We start from the raw sequence: 18,695 nt of genomic DNA, 5'->3' as shown, positions 1-18,695 counted from the left end.
TTGCGGAGTTCACTTGTATTGTGATTTACAGGTGAAGTTGGAGTTCATTTACTAATTTTCTAGTCACCTTGCATAGTTCACGTACAATGTGATTTTTAGGTGAAACAGAGGTTTGAATGTTAGTTTCTATTCACATTGCGGAGTTCACTTTGTATTGTGATTTCAGGGTGAAACAGAAGTTCACTTGTTGATTTTCTAGTCATCTTGCGGAGTTCACCTATAATGTTATTTCTGGGTGCAATAAAAGGTTGTATACTGATTATCTGACTATCTGGACATATGTATTTCGTACTGCAATTTTTACCATGTTTTTCATAATGATGAAATTATGTTGGTTGACTATATTCATGAGTGTATGATCATGATTTTGAATTTCATTGTTTAATATATCTTTTTCTATGTTTTGCGAACTATATTGGATTATGAATTATGAGTGTGTGTAATTTTAGAGGATATTCCTCATTGCCATAGCCATTGACGTTACCAAAATATATCAGTTGATGCAGGTGTAGAGCGAGCCAATGCGGTTCACTTAGTTGCTGGAACAGATGGGGCAATTGAGGAGCTAGACGAGCTCCCAGTGTGACATATTGAACTTCATCATTAGTTGATAGACTTTGATTTTTGTTTAGTGTACTTTTGGTATTTGGGTTGTATATGTCCTGTATGGGCACTATATTTAGATTTGGTTGTGAATGGAAAGACTTTTACTCAATGCACGGTTTACTCTGATAATAATTGATGCTAAATCTAATTGATGATAAGATTGTTTAAATTTAAACTTTAAATTCTAGGTTAACACCTGGGTTTTTAGAAAACGAGCATTATACTCAGGTTTTAATGACCAAGGCTGTTACAATAAGTCAGTTGAGTCTTTAGCAGGAGGCTGTGCCAGTCAATTGCGACAGCAAGAGCACGATAAATTTGGCTAAAAATTCTATTTATTACTCACGTACTAAATATATTGATGTGCATCATCATTTTATCCAACAGGTACTTGATGAAGGAGGCGTAACTCTAAAGAAAATTCACACAAACGTGAATCCGACTGACATGTTTACGAAGGTAGTTCTTATAGAGAAGTTCAGGTTCTATGCAACTTCTCTCGACTTGGTGAAGGCGTAAATAGAAGACAAAGTGTGCACGAGAAGCGATAATGGAGTTATCATACAATGCAGAATTAGATATGGTAAGAAGTTATGAAGAATGAAAATTGAAGAAAGTGGGGATTGTTGTTGATGAATTTAAGTTGTAAACAACAGGGTCTGTCTATGTCATCCAAGTGCCATCTAAGTGTGATCGAGCAGGTATCGATGCCATTGAAGTCCCATCAATTTTTTTTTTTTTTTTTAAAAAATTTTAAATTCATGTTTTGTTGTTGAAATGTTTTAGTGATTCTACTCGATGTTATCGAAGGTGTTCGATGTTATCGACAGATCGTTGATACTATTAAAGTCTTATTAAAGGTCCCATCGAGCACGTGCAAAATTTCGTAAGTGTAAGATTTGTTTTCTATTATGATTGTGATATTACATGATCCTACATATATCGGGTGTAATCGAGATTTGGGAGGTAGTAGAGGAGTTCTAGGCTTTCTAATTCGCACCTAATGATTTCAAGGGCAAAACTTGTGCTTGTGAGGTATATTCGAGACTTGTTCGAATCTATCACTCTCTCTCTTGTAATTTCTATTTTCACAGTGCATACTTGTCACTTTTTACCGTGTTTTTTTTTTTCCCATAAGAGTTTTTCAAAGCTTATTACTGAGGTAAAATGCGCTAGCACCTGAATTTATAGTCATTTTTCATTTGAAAAATCCAGTCCAGGGCTTACCATCGCTAAAACCTCTCCTTTCAATTGGTCGAATTCTAGTGGTTTGGAGGAGGGATGGAATGAAAGAGGGAGGTGATGAGCCTCCCCACCATCGAAATGATTCAGATGGTGCAAGTAAAGCTCTCTTCCTTTTATTTGCTGATGGTTTTGATCCGAGAATCCTTTAGGAAGCTCCACGTATTCTTCTTGTCTTCATGCAAAAATACATTCTTGACCAATTAATAAGTTACGGTGAATGATTAGAGGAGGTAACCCATTGATGGAGAGATTGGGGAAGGATCACTAAAGCATGTACCAGGGAGAAGACATAAAATTTAAATTATTTGTATTTGAACTCGGTTATGCAATTGGAAGTACTTTGCTTGAATCTTCTAGGTGTGATTTCACCGTTCCTATCAAACCACAAGGTAAGAAAACAGTTGTAAGCGAAAACCCACCAATGAAAACTTTCATGCCATCCAACCTACTAATTAGGTAACTCATTCCATGACGAAGGGAAAACGCAATTACGAGCTTCATGGATGACTTTTGTAACCTGCTTTAAATTTTTAATGGTGGGCTTTCACCCACCACTGTTTCCTGCCGTGTGTTCCACGCGAGAGATTTTATTTATTTATTTATTTATTTTAACACACGCACACACACCCCCACACACTCACACCGTAGTGGGATTTACCACCAAGGTATGCGCGAACCCTTGATCGGGTGTTGAAACTCTGGGGAGTCTACCACCGGGTGTTCTACGTGAGAGTTGAATCTCCCTCGGTTTTCAGCCTCGCGCCTTAAGATGATCCCAAAAAAATTGGATGGACGGAGGGGATAAAACACATACATCATGATGGGCTCACAGAGCACCATCCATCAGCTACTGGCAATCGGTATCCCATATAGGTGGGCCACGGTCACGACCTGACCCTGACTGAATCTGCACCGCTAAAAAGCTCGAGGACGCTAAGCATATCCTCGGGAGCAAGAGCCTACAAAAGGCGCGCCTTTTATTTTGGTTCTAGCTACTTTTCATTTCTAAAACGCAAACGGTTTCTGAAATTCCCCCAAAGAAAGAAAAAAGACACGAGAGAGAGAAAGAGAGAGATGGATGAAGATGAGATCTTCACTTCAAAAGGTTAGATCGATCTCTCTCTCCTCTTTCATCGAATCTCGATTGTTAGAAACCCTCACTTCTTCCCTTTGTGATCTGCTGCGTTCCGTTTTCTAGGGTTAGGAATTTTTCCTCTGCCGATTCTGTCATTTTAGGCGATTATCTTCAATTGATGAAAATGCCTGACTGAATTTTCTAGTGTTAGGGTATCCGACTGGGAATTTTCTAGGGTTACGATTTTTTTCCACCCGTCTCTCTCACTGTCTGCACGTTGGGTTTGGTTGCGTTTCTAAGGTTTTGGGTTGCGTTTCACGATCGCGTGTTTCCTTTCAGTGCTTTGTCCTCGTTGAATCACAGCTTGTATCTACTGTCTGATTTGTTTTATTCGGTCGCTTTTTGGCGACTACTTCTCTCCTGAAATCATATTTTCTGGAGGTTGGAAGATGCGGTCTCGGAGATCTGAAGGTGGCAGTGCCAGTGTTAGGATCCGATCTCCACCGTCGTCTTCAGCAGCGAAGATTCGGGAACACCACCGATCTGAATGGCGTTCCAATCCTTACCGGAAGGAACGCCACAGCCCTCCACCGGAGCGTGAGAGGCTGTCTCGGAGGGTTTTGGATGGCGGGGATCGGCGCAGCGCTTCTGTTGAAAGGAGAGATTTTGCTCGGCATTTGGATGGAGGTCGAGACGTCAGCAGTGGGGTGCGCTTGCGCCAGTTTGATGAGGCTTACCTTCGCCAGGACTCTACACCCATTGATTTCCGGCGTAAATACTTTGATTTCGATGTTGAAGGAAACCCTAACTTGAAGCACGTTGGTGTCAGCGGTGGAGATGGTATTGGAGGTAGTAGTACTTCAAGGCCTGGAAAGGATAAAGATTTCCAAGGAAACGGGTCATCGGGCCTCGATGGGCATGGGATGCTGCTTCAAAAATCAATGTGCTTGGAAGATGGGTCGGTTCGGACCTTCTTTTCACTACCTCCAGATGGTGCCTATGCATTGTCGTCAGGATTGAATCCTGGCAAACATGGTGGTAGTAGTGCCTTCGCGTCGTCTTCGGGGGTTAATTTGAATGTTGGCCTCCGCGAAGAGAAAGACCTTCGCTATCCAAACAAGTTATTGGTGAGAGAACCTTATGAGGAAGAAGAAGAGAAACAGCGATTGTTCTATTCTAGGGATGCTTCGTATCCTACAATACTGCCATCTGTTTCACAGTCTAAGGCTTTTGGAAATACCTCGAGTGGCCTTGGGAGGGATGATTTCCTCAGTTCGTATCGTGAGCATTTGCATCTACCATCAGCGGTTGGGTTTGGTAGGAGCAGCGGTGGCAAGTTCACAGACATTTCGGAAGGGTACGGTGGGAGGCAAGAACTCTTTGACCCAACGAATGGCCCTGAGATGCGATCGAAAGATCTGAAATCCTATCAGCGGGACCTAATTAGCCCATCCAGGGATGAGTCTCGGGATTATAGGTATCCTGAACTTGGTCGAAGAGATAGGGATGATCTGCCTTTTTTGTCTGATGAATTATACAAGAAGATGCAGCTGAATGCTCGAGGGGACTACTATAGCAGAGATGCATTGGGGTCAACTTTCATGGATCATACTGGAGATGGGATAGACGACGCTGAGACTTCACGCAGAATTCTCAGAGACAATGGCTCATGGGATCACTATTCTCTACAAAGAGATCCAGTCTCAGACTACCACGATGTGAATAGAGTCCCTCTGTCAACAGATCGACGTGGGGAACTTTTTGGTTCTGGAAGCACACATCTTGAGTTCGGAACGGAAGCATCCCGAGATCGTGATGTCACTTATTTTGGAGGAGATTATGTTTTTGGAAGAGATGCAGATGTAGCAGATTACAGAGAAAGATTGAGGAGTCCATTGAGATCAGAACATGATCCAGATGTGTTCAGAACTGATGTGAACCCCCAAGGGCCCCAGCGAAGGTTGAATGCGGAGGAGCTAGGTGTTTATGATCCATCTGAGAGGACAATGAAAAGAAAACATGCCATAGATGAGATGGATAGGCATAATTTGAGAAGTGTATTACCACATAATCACAATATATCGAGACGGATTCCCGAGAGGAGTGGCAGTGCTGAGCGGAGGATTCTGGAAGGCCGGATCGGGCCATCACCATCCCAAAGATTGGGCTTTGGACGCACCCAATATAGAAAGCCTGGGAGGATAATTGATGGTTCATGCAGAATATCAATATCTGATGATTCACTGCCATCTGAAGATCTACCAGTACATGTGCGAGGTGGGTTCATTGGATCCCGTCTTAGTGGCAGCCGAGAACTTAGCTTAAAAAGGCGGTTGAGACTTGGTCCTTCAGCCATTCATAATTCAGTTCCATTCGACAAAAGACAAGGTTTTTTCAGACCATACAAATTTCGTAAAGGAGCCTTAGAAGAGAGGCATGGTGGTGCCAATGCACACGATTGTGATATGTTAGAAGATACAGTGCCACTTGTGAAGAAGAAGGCTGATCCACCAGAAGGCTCAGAGGAGTTCAAGCAGCTGGTCCATAGAGCCTTCCTTCGGTTTTCTAAACAGTTGAATGAGAGTCCGGCTCAGCAAAAAAGGTACAGGGAGCAAGGAAAAGCTGGTAACCTGCTTTGCAGCGTATGTGGCAGGTCTGTCTTCTATCAAGATATGTTTCTGAAAGTGGAGCACTTGTTCCTCCCCATATTTTGATTCAGAAGTTGCATATATGTCGTTTCATTCAGTGCCTGCCTCCAAGCATTAGGGTTAATTTCATGACACATATCAGGAATCTTACTATTTGCAGCTGCATCAGGTGAGCATTGAACTATGTTTTTAGGACCTCAATTTAGTTTAGGAGGATCTAGTGTCTAGGTTTCGATTGCGACTTCTATTCTAGTTACAGGCAAGTTACGTAAGATGCTGCTGCTCTGTTGAGTATGGATTGAGGAAATATTGGAGCTGGGATGTCCACCAAGAGATTTTTGGCCCATATAAAGGCAGGACAGTTATGAAAAGTCAAGGATTCTAGTTCTTTAATGATCCTTTGTCTGATGGAGTGCAGGCATGCAGGGGAAGGTGTAACCTTTTTAGGTGCTGAAATGCTTCAGTATGTCCAGAGGCTATAGTTTCTACTATTTGTCGCACTGATATGAATGGTAAGTTGGTATTCGTTCAAGGAGCATTTTGCAGATCGCAACTCTTGGTCCCGAGAATTGGTTGAACTGCTGGTTTGAGCTGGATATTGAAGTTTTGAGAATGATGATGTGTAATCCCAATTGGCTGCCTGAATTAGAAATCTGATGATCCTTTTCAGATTTCATCCATATTGACTTTCTTTATTTAATTGCTGATTATCAGTGAAGGGACTTGCAGACTAAATCACTTGGTAACCACTCGGTTAGTGTATCTCGTCTAAACCTTCCACACTGGTCAAGGAGTTCTTAAACCAAGTGATGGTCTATTGTGGCTGGTATGGATTTGGAAAACCATCATTTGTCTCTGCAGTTACTTTGGGTGCTGCTGGAATTAAAAAGCTACCTGTAAGCGAAGAAATAGATGTGACCCAGTTGCATGTATTGCAGGGGGTCCATGAAGGGACTTTCGGACTCTGATGAACCATGTTACTATTACAGTCAAAGGATTGTTGAGACATCTTCACTGAGTTTTGAATGTGAAGTATTTGACTCTGACCCTCAAATTATATGCCAAACATCATGACAGCAAAAGGCATTATTTTCTAGTTAAACCACCCTCTACAGGTAAGCTGCCATCATTTGGTCCTATGATGGAAGCTTGCTTGCTTGAGGCATATGATATGTCGTATTATTGGACTTTAAATGGTACTGATTTTGCATTTGGTTCCTTCTGCAGTTTTGCTAAAGGTGATACTGCACATGACTGAGCTTTGTAGGAGATACAGATCTGTTAATTGCTATTGCATCCATTTAATAACTCAAATCATTGTTTGTTGATTCATTCTTATTAGGTGGACGATTTTTTGTGATGTTTATGGTAGAACTTTTCTTAGCTATTTTTCCCATTATATGATAAATTTTTTTTAGGAAAATAAGTCATTATGCAATGTTGAGCTCTGTGAGAGAGGGATGTAAGGTACATGTCTTCATACAGACTTGTGAACAAAGTTAAATTGTCTGGGGAGCTTTTTTGTTTATTATGAACAACCGTGAACAAAAAAATAAAAATAAAATAAAATTCTGTGTTTTCCACCTTTACCAAAAAAGGTAAAAAAAAATTAAAAAAATCTGTGGTTTCTACCCGTCGAGTAATTTGCAGTGAGAGAGGCAGATTTTCCATCTGGAGCTGACTACAGGCATCCACTCCATAACCAAGTTAAAAGTTAAAACAGTGTTATTAGTTAAAATATCAGCATTAGGTTGTGTTCTGATCTTATTTAGAGGATTCTACCCCAGCATGAAGCAACAATCAGATTATGTAGTATTGATACGATTAAAATTGCTAATCTGTCAAGATTTGTTTCTGAAACAGGAGGACTTGTTCCTCCCCATATTTTGATTCAGAAATTGCATACATGTCATTTCATCTGTTGCTTGCCTCCAAGCATTAGGGTTAATTTTATGATCCGCATGCACATATCAGGAATCTTACTATTTTCCGCTGAATTAAGTGATCATTGAACTATGTTTTTAGGACTTCGGTTTAGTTTAGGAGGCTGCATTAAGTGATCATTGAATTATGTTTTTAGGACTTCAGTTTAGTTTAGGAGGATCTAGTCTACAGGTTTCGTTTGCAACTTCTGTTCTAGTTACAGGCAAGTTATTTAAGATGCTGCTGTGCTCTGCCGAGTATGGATTTTGAGGAAATATTGGAGCTGGGATGTCCATCAAGATATTTTTGGCCCATATAAAAGGGAGGACATTATGAAAATTCGAGGATTCTAATTCTTTAAAGATCCCTTATCTGATGGAGTGCAGGCATGCAAAAGGTGTTGAAATGCTTCAATATGTTCAGAGGGCTATAGTTTATACTACTTGTTGCACTGATATGACTGGTAAATTGGTGTTCTTCAAGGAGTATTTTGCGGATTGCAACTCTTGGGCCCAAGAAATTGACCTGCTGGTTCAAGCTGGATGTAAAAGTTTTGAGAACAATGAAGTGTAATCTCGATTGGCTGCCAAGTTAGAAATCTGATGATCCCTTTCAGATGTCATCCATACCAACTTGCTTTATTTAACTGCTGATCATCAACATTGGGTGATCTGTCACTGCTTTCCTGCCCGTGCTAACACTTACTAACCACTCGGTTAGTGCATCTTGGCTCAACCTTCTACGCTGGTCAAGGAGTTCTTAAACCAATTAATAGTCAATTGTGGCTTGTATGGATTTGGGAAACCATCATTTGCCTCTGCAGTGATTGTGAGTGCTGCTGGAATTAAAAAGCTCATTGTAAGCAAAGAAATAGATGGGACCCAGTTGCATGGATTGCAGGGGATCCATGAAGGGACCTGCAGACTCTAATGGACCATGTTACCCTTTCAGTCAAAGGATTGTTGAAACATCTGCACTGGGTTTTGAATGTCAATGATTTGACCCAGTTGCATGGATTGCAGGGGATCCATGAAGGGACCTGCAGACTCTGATGGACCATGTTACCCTTTCAGTCAAAGGATTGTTGAAACATCTGCACTGGGTTTTGAATGTGAATGATTTGACTCTGACCCTCAAATGATATCTAACATCATGACAGCAGAAGGCATTCTTTTATAGTTGAATGACCCTCTACAGGTAAGTTGCCACCATTTGATCCTATGATGGAAGCTTGCTCGCTCGAGGCATATGGTTTGTCTGTATTATTGAACTTTAAGTGGTACTGATTTTGCATTCAGTGCCTTGTGCAGTTGTTGCTGAAGGTTATACTGCACATGACTGAACTTCCCAGGAGATACAGATTTGTTAGTTTCCATTGCATCCATTTCATAATGCAATTGTTGATGCATTCTTATTAGGTGGACACTTTTTTGTGATGTTTATGGTAGAACTTTTCATAGCTAAAATTTAGGAAAATAAGTCATGATGCAATGCTGACCTCTGCTAGAGAGGGACATAAGGTACATGTCCTTCATACACACTTGCAAACAGAGTTAAATTATCTGGGAGCTTTGTTTATTATGAACAACTGTGGACAATTCTGTGGTTTCCTCATACCTAGTAATCCATTAGGAGCTGACTACAGGCATCCACTCCATAACCAAGTTAAAAGCAGTGTTAGTAGTTAAAATATCAGCATTAGGTTGTGTTCTGATCTTATTTAGAGGATTCTACCCCAGCATGAAACAACAATCAAATTATGTACTATTGATATGATTATGATTGCTAATCTGTCAAGTTAAACTTTCTGTGTTGACATTTGAGTTGAGCTGCCATAGGTTATGCTGATTACTTTTCGTCAATGTTCAAAATATCATTATCATTAATATCACATAGTTTTGGGAATGTATCATTGTCTGAGGGAAACATTAGGAAAAAAGTGGGTTTTTTCAGTGAAATTTTATGAGATGTTAAAAGACACACGATCACAACTTAGGATTAATTTAATTAATAATATGATTTTAATGCACTTTGTTTTTAAGAAATTATTCAACAATTCAGCACATACAATGCACTAATATAAAACACCCCTAGAAAGAGAACCCCAATTATTTTTATTTTTTTAAAATAATGTTTTTTCTTCTTCTGGAATTTCATAGGTTTTAATGCTCATATCTATGATAATATCAGCAATATTATTACATGTATTGATGATACAATATATTTGTTTCAAAGGACTATCACTGATATCTCACGATACCGGAAATATCGCGTGATACCAGTGATATCATCAATGATATCGGCCGGCAGTGTGTTTTTTATATTACATTCTGTATCTGTATCTCTGAACTGCAATACAGATCATATCGATTTATACTATTGGTAACGATTTATACTATTGGTAACATTGGCAATACTGGGAACTACTTTACATTTTCATTTTGGTAGAAGACCATACATCATTCTTTTTTGGTCCAATGGTGGTAGATCTGTGTGCCCGAGTGTATCGCAATGTATCGCATATTATTGTCGATACATAGATACCAACAACCAATGTTTTAAATATCATTATCGCGTAACGTATCGCACCCTTGGGATACGGACACATATTGGTTATCGCATGGAATATATTAGTTGTATTGAGTAATGTATCACTATTGTTGGGAAACATGAGAACATTGGGAAATTGGTCAAATTTTTCAATGAAAATTCAGGGGTTATTGAAAAAGACATCAATACCCACTTATAAATCAAAACATTACAAAAAAAAAGTGCACATTATAGGGGTTTCCTTTGTATGGGGTCCTAATATATGCGCTTCCAACTGAACTGATGCAAGTATATTCAAAGTCTATTCATATAATTTATAAACGTAAGAAGACATGTATGGAAACACAAGCAATGCATTCAAAAGCAAAAAAAGAATCACTAGATCATGTTACATGTTTAATTTTGTGTTTGGATACAAAAATTGCAACTGATTTGTGAGAAATTGATAAGTTTAAATTTTTCTCAATTTTCTGCAACTTGATCCATCTCCCCGAAATCTCGAAATCGAAGTTCCAAATCCATGATTTTTCATGAAAAATATGAAGAATCATAGATTTGTAACCATTTGACACTGGTTTAACATGATTTACAACAAAAACATGGATTGAAAATCGAAAATGCTCACTAGATCGAATAGGTTGGATATATTGGCATTACCTATGCGTTTTGTATCGCACAGGTGGGATACAAGATGTATTGTGGGATATATCGGCTGATATCGTCGATATTTAAAACATTGCCAACAACAACACTTGGGTTTTTCAAAAAAAATTGAAAAATTCAAATTTTTTTTATATTACCAAACAATTGCATCACTTCTGTCAAATCTTCCACTTCTAATCCATTTCTTAGATTTATAAATGACATGAATTGATTTTCAATACAATTGCATCACTTCTGTCAAACAATGCATAGTGTAGGATCTTATACAAAGAAAACTTATTATGTCCACATGTTTTTTGTGATCATTTGATTTCTAAGTGCGTAATGATGTCTTTTTTAACATCCCTTGAAGATTCACGGAAGAATTCGACCAATTTCCCAAAACAGCACAACATTATGTGATGCATCTGATATTTCGCATGCGATAACTGATGTGTTTCTGTATCCCAAGGGTGTGATACATCCGTCATTGCTGATATTGAAAACATTGGTTGTGTGCACCTCGTGCTCAGCAGATGTCTGGCAACTGCCTCTCGGTGGCCCTCATTTGCGTGATTGCCCTCTTTGGGTGTACATGTATTATCTAGGCTGGGGGCTAAAGTGAGACTGCGTTGGCGTACAAGTGTTGTCAAATTGACCTCTACCTTGGTTGGCTCCAGAGCTTCAGTAAACGAGGAAGGTTGATGTCTGGTGGGCAGCCAGTTGTAGTACTTCTACCAATCACCGTTTAAAAGCCGACCCCAAATTGCTTGGAGAAAGGCCAATATGATGATGATGATGGATTTCTTTTTGTTGTGGTTGTTGTTACCTATAGCTTTTGTGGTTGATATTTCATTAGCTTAATTAATGTACCATTTGTTTTCGGCTAAGATGCTTTTCCTCTTAGCTGGTGTTTATTTACCTGGTTAAACACATTCAAATCAAGTTTCTTCTTTTTGTCTGTTATTATTATTATTTTTTTCTTTTTGTGTTTTGAGTACTTTTTAGGCAAGAAAGGTTTTTGTCTTTAGGGACCACAGTAGTCAAGGCATTTTGGCCTAGGTGATGGGACCTATATCTTTTGCCAAGGTTTTGATAATTTTGGTTGTTATATCTATTGCCATGATTATGATCATTTAGGTTGTTATAACTCCTGGCGATTTTAAAGTATTTTAGGAGCTTGCCTGGTCAACTTATCATCACCTTGCCTGGTCCTAGGTGATCACTTATGAGTTGTGACACAACAACTTTGCAGGGATATAGTAGAGGACAACATTGGCTTTGCTTGTTAAGAACAATTGAAGAGCATTAGGAGTTCTGATTGTGGTTTAAGATTTTTGAAATATGATGGGCTGGTTTCATGATAAATAGATTACTAGATTTAGTAAATATGTCCTCTCGCTTACTTGTGCTAGTTTGGTGTTTGGCTTTAGTTAATTAAGAGTGTCAAATGAGAGGGGGTTGATGATTTCTTGGTATTGGAAGTTCTATTTCTTGACATATTGCCATTTACTTCAATTCAATAAAATTTCTGTTAACCATCCAAAATGAAGAATCCAAAGGTTGGGATTTATTGGTTCTCTTTTGTTGATGTTATCGATCCTGTCTGAAATGAGGATGCCCTTTTGATAATTAATCTCTCGATCCTTATTTATTCAGCCTCTCGAAGGAGTTTGGGGACACACACAGCTTGGTAACCCATGCATTCAATTCCCTCAAGGTCGGCTTAAGAACAGATCACTTGGGCCTTCACAAAGCGATCTGTGTGATGATGGGGTGGAACAGTCTCATTGCCCCTGACACTGGGAAGGCCTACCAGTCCATGCCTATTGCCGAAGCTTCAGCTCTGAAAGTGGACCTCATTCTATGGCCCCCACTCGTGATCATTCACAACAGTTCCATTGGAAAGAAGAACAACGATACACCGGTGGTTGTAACCAATGAAAGAATGGAGGAAATACTCAGAGGTTTGTGACTTGCTTTACTACCCATGATTTCTGTTGGTTATTGAACTATCATGATATTTATGGCCCAGTTTAGGTGTAGTGCTAAATGGTAATTGGGTACCTTCTGTGGGCCATTAAATGGCACTGCAGAAAATATTCTGTTTGGGAATTGGATTTTGGCTCCTCATAAGGTGTGCCCGCTGTACTTATTCGATCAACCGAGTGCTCTCCTGCAGGGAGGGGCACCTGCAACTGCAAGGGTGGCAATGGGCCAGGCAATTTGCCGGTCCAATAAGCCCAACACCGCTTTGGACTGGGCTTGAACCTATTAGCTTGGCATGTGGGCCTGGCATGCATGGCCTGATCAATTTTCGGGCGCGCTTGGGTTCAAGTCGTTTTTGCCCGACCCATCCTGGCCCAATCCGACTTCATATGTACGTCTTATAGCCCACGAATATTCTATTCTTATCCTTGATTAGGCAACCCATGCATCTTGAATGTACGCCATTGATTTTATTCCTCTGAAGCGTTGATTCCTTTGTGCATGGGTGGCCCACTTCATCAATGGATATATTGGGGACATCCGAGTGGAAAATAGAAAATCGGGATCTCTTTCAAAGAAACAAAAGTGGAAAATTGGGATTTTAGCAATTATAGGGCTGGGCCAGGACGGTTTGGGTGCAGGCCCAACCAAATCTTTTCAGGCTCTGGCTTGGGCTTGCTGTGCTAGGCTCATGCTTAGGCATGGGCATTGGACCTTAATTGCTGGGCCATGCTTGGGCCTAGCCTGGCCCAAACTCGGCCCGTTGCCACCCCTAGGCACTCGTCTGGCAGATGAACATACTTCATGTGCTGATTTGAAAATGCTAAGCTATTAGTTTTCCAACAATTAATGCTATTATCCTAACAACCATAAAGTTAATAAGATGGAAGGTTAGTAGAAATATTTTGGACATGCCCAAAAACTGCACTGGTTAGGGTAAATTGGTCCAAGTTGAAGGCACTTCAGGGCAAGTGGAAAGCCCAAAAGGGCGTCGTTTGAGACTGAGTATACATGCGCTGTGGGATCCATCAGATTAATGGTTCTACAAAGGACCCGAATATGCTATAGGCATCCTTGGGTTGTGGATCTTAACCTTTTGATATGGATAGATAGTCTATATTCAAGTGAAAAAGGTCCTAACATTGGTCACTGGGATATCCCAATCTGGGGGAGATCTTTGGGGACATTTGTCATCCATGGTGGGACAATAGACTAATGGTCTGTATTATTAACCCTTGGACTCCTCTTGTAATAATTTAAAGCCCTCATATGCTACTGTGGAAGATGTGGGCCAGATATAACATAATGACCTGAACAATATGCCTCTTGTTTCTGTTGACACGGCAATTCTGGCAAGCAGGCACATTTTGTTGTTTAAATGATTTTCCAATTGCATGTGTCACACAAAAGATATGGATTTGATCCATGAAATCTAATATCATGACAGGAGATCTCCACGGTTGCAGCTTTCACTTGGCAAGACATTCTCTGTCCCAAATTTATAATGATTCAGAGCTTTGCTAAATGCCAAGCACAGGAGCTGCCTGCCACATTCATCTATTACATGCTATATGTGGAATATCTTGCCATGCATCAGGCGGGCCCCACAATGCAGATGCCCTAGCCATTGCTGCCTTGTAGCTAGTCTGGTCCACTCCACAAATTTGTGTTGGATGCATACAGTTGACAGTCCTCTTAGACAGTCTGTTTCTTTGATACATGTCTATCCCCACACTGCCCTATTTTCGGTATGGGTGAGCTGGTGAGCTACAGGGTGGGTCCCACATGATGCATCATGACTTGGATGGCCTAGCAAAATTGATGATTAGAGGATCAAAGGGCATGTCATCATCTCTCGCTGGCTGTTGACAGTAATGTTCCTTCTCACATCTCCACTGATTTTGCTTCTGTTCCCTGGTTGCAGAGATGGGGTTTGGTGCAGGAAAGGCCAAGGTATGCCGAGGGAAGCCTGCGAACCATAGCATTCTGGTGGTGAAGTTCATGCCAACATTTTCCGGATTACAAGAAGCGGAGAGGCTTAACAAGCATTATGCTGAGAACAAGCGCGGGAGGAAGGAGTTTGAGCAGATTGCTTCCAAAGAACGTGGCAAAGGCATGGGTGGAGGAGAGGCACTGGTGGAGAAGGCAGAGCTACTTCTCTACGGGTACATGGGGATTGCTGAGGACTTGGATAAGCTTGACTTTGAAACTAAGAAAAGGTGTGTGGTGAAGAGCATGAAGGACATTGAAGCCATTGCAGATGCTCCTCTTGTAGCTGATTCCGAAGTGTGACAGATTTATCTGCTATTGTAAGTAAGGCTGACCCTTTTCTTTTTCTTTTTCTTTTTGTTTCGTTGATGTTTACTGATTGAGAAATGATCATACACAACCCTGTCTTTTAGCTTAACATACACCGTTTTAATTTTTGCTGATGTCTCACTTTTGTATAACATCAGCCTTGTACAAAAGGTGGGCCGTGGTCTTAAGAAGATCACCTTGAATGATGGTCCCTTTGTTAGGTGGGCTGCACTGCACCTTTGAAATTAAATGAACAGCTGGTCTCACTCAATACATGTGTGTGGCCCACCTGATGAGTGGATTGTTCCAATTTCTGCTTCCGGTGAGAAGGTTGTGGTCCATCCTTTCCATAGCTTGGATGTTCCGGTGAAGTGACACATGAGCGGACAAAAATAGCATTTTATGTTAATGTGCATTGTTGTATGTGATCAATTCAGTTGCTATTCAATGAAAGAAAATCATCAATGTGGTTTCGGATCTTTAAATTACAATCAAGTTAATGATTCTCTTGTCCTTGTCATTTGGGAAGATCTGTGGGGGCCTGCATCCTTTTGGGGTTGCTGTGTGTGCTGCCGCGAGTCTCTGAAATAGCTATGTTATAGGTGGGTAGTGCATATAGTTGACCGTTTGAAAATGAACGAAGATCTGCTGCAAATGGGATTAAGTTGTGGATTAACAAAATGAGTCTCTGAATCAGTTCAGTGAGGCATAATTAGTTTTTTTTTTTTGGTCTACCAAACTGCATGTGTAGCATGATGCATGCCAGAATTCATGTAAAAGTCTGTCATTGTGATTTGGGCCCCATCATTGACCGGCCATACCTGAAAAGTCTCACGGATTGGTTGACCCCAGTGATGTAATCCTCTCGAGGCTAAGAAGCTTATCTTGGCTTCTACTTATTCAGCAAATAAGTATGGTTTGGTAAACAAGCTACTTATTAGCCAGTATGTAGAAAAGTAGGTTTGGTTTCTAACATTAAACTATGTTAAGACTGGTCTTTTCCCATTAAGTGGATGTGGATCACCAGTAGCCCACTCAGGTTCCTTTGTTGCAATATGCCCGTCTGCCCCCTACAGCCTCCTGTGTGGATCACCAGTGGCCCACTCAGCGCCCTTTGTCGCAATATGTCCATGTGTCTCCTACTGCCTCCTGGGTGCCAGATGGTTGAGTGATGCTTCTTTTGGAAGCGGATCTCTCCTACAGCCTTAATGCTAGCCTGGATTACAGTTGATATTGATTGCTTGGCGGATTACTTGTGACTGCCAATCCAGCTACGTGGGTGCCACCCTGGCCATGACCCCACCTCACCTCAATGTATGCATTGTATATCCAGGCTGTCTAATCTGTTTTGCGAGCTTATTTTAGGGCATGGTCTGAAAAGTAAAGCAAATATATAGGAGTTTCTCTTGTGAAACGTGAGTGTGGTGGAAATTAATGCTACACCAATCTGATCCTGGGAGCGTGAGTGAGGTGGAGATTAATGCTACACCCTAGTATGCTTTTAAAACAACTCAACGGAAGTCTCCACGCTGTGTTGTTGAAACACCCAGTTCGATAATGTCGTGACTAGGGGACAATGTGCATTTCTCATTAACATCACGGTGGGCCACACGAAAATTGGTGCGGTTTCAACAGTGACCATTTGATACAACTCTCTCTCTCTCTCTCTGTTTTTTTTTTTTTTTTTGGGTTTTAAATTTAAAGCACAAAAACTTTCATTGAAGTAGGTGGGGCTGAGGTGGCACCAAAATACATGTTTAAAAACAACAAAAAGACCAAATAGTAAGTAGCCAAATGCACACAGCCCACATTTTAACAAAAGAAGAGGCAATAAAGACTACCCCCCGTCCCTCCCCATTACCCATTACTATCATTACGGAAACAGCTATTGTTTGCCCCCCTCAAATCGACCATAAAATAGCCAGGAGCAGTAGACACCGTGCCACGCCATTAGATGACCCCTAATATCAAGAGGCATGGACTTTGCCAGAGTGAATCTTCTTAGGACAGCCAACCATAATATTTGGGATGATCCTAGCTCTCTTTTGAAGCTTGTCAACAATGATGATTCTTTTCCTGCCCACTAACCATTAAAAAACTGCTATCTTTGGGGGAAGTGGCGTGATTTGTCTTTAACTCAAATTATTCTGTCACTTTCTTCATTAGACGAGCGACAGAGGTTTAGCAATGAAGGGGGATCAACTCCACCAACTCGTCATCCCTAAGGCTTCGGTGGCACGGCGGGGTCCAAACCACTTTCCTTTGCAAATAGCATAGGAGCTAGCGCCCATAACATTTTGGTCCAGAGCAAGGGTGGCTAATAACGGATAACTGACATGGAGTGGTAAGTTGTCCCTCCAAATATCTTCCCAAAATTGAATATTTTCCCATTCCCATAAGCAAAAGCCTATGCATTCATTGAACTTTACTCTCACCCCCATAGATTCCTTTCCATATTGCTGACCCTCTATAGAAAGAGCATTCCTTGGTCCACTACCCACCATGATGGCACCTATATTTGCTTGCTATTGCCTCCCTCCACAATGCTCTCCTTTCCTTCCCAAAGCGCCACTACTGTTTCCCAATACGGCCATATTCATTTCCTTCAACATTTTAATGCCAGCCCTTCCCTCGTTGAAAGGCTTACACCTCACCTTAGTCTAACAGGTGGAACTTCTTTTCTTGTGTCCCTCCACAAAAAGTCATGCGTCTAAGCCATTTGGAACGAGCTAGAACCGCCTAAGGGCACTTGAAAAGTGACATAAAGTAGAGCGTTAAGTTAGAGAAAGCAGCTTTGATGAGGTTGACACGAACCAACCCTCCCAATTCGTCAGCTTCCTCTTTAACCTCTCCACAACTCTTATCCCATAAGGGTTTAGCTGGGCTTCCCAAGCAAAGAGGAAGTCCTAAATAAGTTGAAGAAAACGAGCACGCCATGCACCCAAGAGAATAAACAAACTGAGCTAACTCATCGGCCTCCAAATGGATACCCAACATTTCACACTTTGTTAGGTTAACCTTCTTCCTTGGTACCACCTTGAAACCCCTGATGATCATGCTCAAGTTGTCGACCTTTCTTCTATTGCCTCATAAAACAGAAGCGTGTTGTCCGCAAACTGAATGTGGGAGATCTGGGTTACTTGAGCTAGCTGCCTTGAAACCAAAAAAAAAAAAAACAACCGAACCTCTTGACCTCTACTTAGCATCCTACTTAATGCTTCTACAATCAAAACAAATAAGAATGGAGAGAGTGGGTCACCTTGTCTCATGCCCCTTGTGCTCTTGAAGTAACCTTTACTAGAGTCGTTTACTAAATGGGCTGAACTTACACATTCCCTCATCCAAGAATGCTATTTTGCCCTGCACTCAATTCTATCAAGCTATAGTCCAGAAAATCCTAATTAACGTGGTTGTAGGCATTAACAATGTCCAACTTCCAAGCTATCCCCTTAAGCCCTTCCTTGTACTTAGAGTCAATGCACTCGTAAGCAATAAGATCATTGTCCAGAATCCGTCTTTCCCTCCACAAAGGCCTTCTGGTTTGTGTGGATACGACCTTTCCCATAATGTTTCGAAATCTAGTTGAAAGGACTTTAGCAAAGATTTCTTCTGATAAGGTTTGAAGGTCTAAAATCCTTCAATCTCTTAGCCCCTGAAATCTTAAGGATAATTGCAATGAAAGACGCCCCTATTTTTGAAGAAAACCGGTTGTGTAAAAA

The 18,695-nt window shown here is 40.9% G+C and overlaps 1 protein-coding gene and 1 long non-coding RNA gene across 3 annotated transcripts; both read left to right on the top strand.

Moving 5' to 3' along the window:
• Positions 1-2,842: 2,842 nt before the first annotated feature.
• LOC131235023 (uncharacterized) lies at positions 2,843-15,110 on the top strand. Of its 2 annotated transcripts, XM_058232101.1 has the most exons (4): positions 2,851-2,956; positions 3,266-5,579; positions 12,349-12,656; positions 14,603-15,110. In XM_058232101.1, the coding sequence occupies exons 2-4, from the start codon at positions 3,376-3,378 to the stop codon at positions 14,968-14,970; spliced, it is 2,880 nt and encodes a 959-aa protein (XP_058088084.1). In that variant the 5' UTR covers positions 2,851-2,956; positions 3,266-3,375; the 3' UTR covers positions 14,971-15,110. The 2 variants fall into 2 exon arrangements, with proteins under 2 accessions (XP_058088083.1, XP_058088084.1); XM_058232100.1 differs by having other exon boundaries at positions 2,843-5,579.
• LOC131235024 (uncharacterized) lies at positions 5,586-6,982 on the top strand. The gene is made up of 2 exons (XR_009165892.1): positions 5,586-6,086; positions 6,289-6,982. It is a non-coding gene; the product is annotated as an uncharacterized LOC131235024 (long non-coding RNA).
• Positions 15,111-18,695: the final 3,585 nt, after the last annotated feature.

The sequence above is a fragment of the Magnolia sinica genome, chromosome 19 (genome assembly GCF_029962835.1).
Source record: "Magnolia sinica isolate HGM2019 chromosome 19, MsV1, whole genome shotgun sequence".
In the NCBI taxonomy this organism is placed as follows: Eukaryota; Viridiplantae; Streptophyta; class Magnoliopsida; order Magnoliales; family Magnoliaceae; genus Magnolia; species Magnolia sinica.
The sequence above is the reverse complement of the archived record's forward strand: the minus strand, read 5'-3'. Positions and strand labels throughout refer to the sequence as shown.

What these genes read in the sequence shown, in the direction of transcription:
- LOC131235023 (XM_058232100.1), top strand. Translation starts at nt 3,376, where the DNA reads ATGCGGTCTCGGAGATCTGAAGGTGGCAGTGCCAGTGTTAGGATCCGA. An exon ending in CTTTGCAGCGTATGTGGCAG is followed by an intron (nt 5,580 to 12,348) that starts GTCTGTCTTCTA and finishes TTATTTATTCAG; the next exon opens with CCTCTCGAAGGAGTTTGGGG. An exon ending in AATGGAGGAAATACTCAGAG is followed by an intron (nt 12,657 to 14,602) that starts GTTTGTGACTTG and finishes CCCTGGTTGCAG; the next exon opens with AGATGGGGTTTGGTGCAGGA.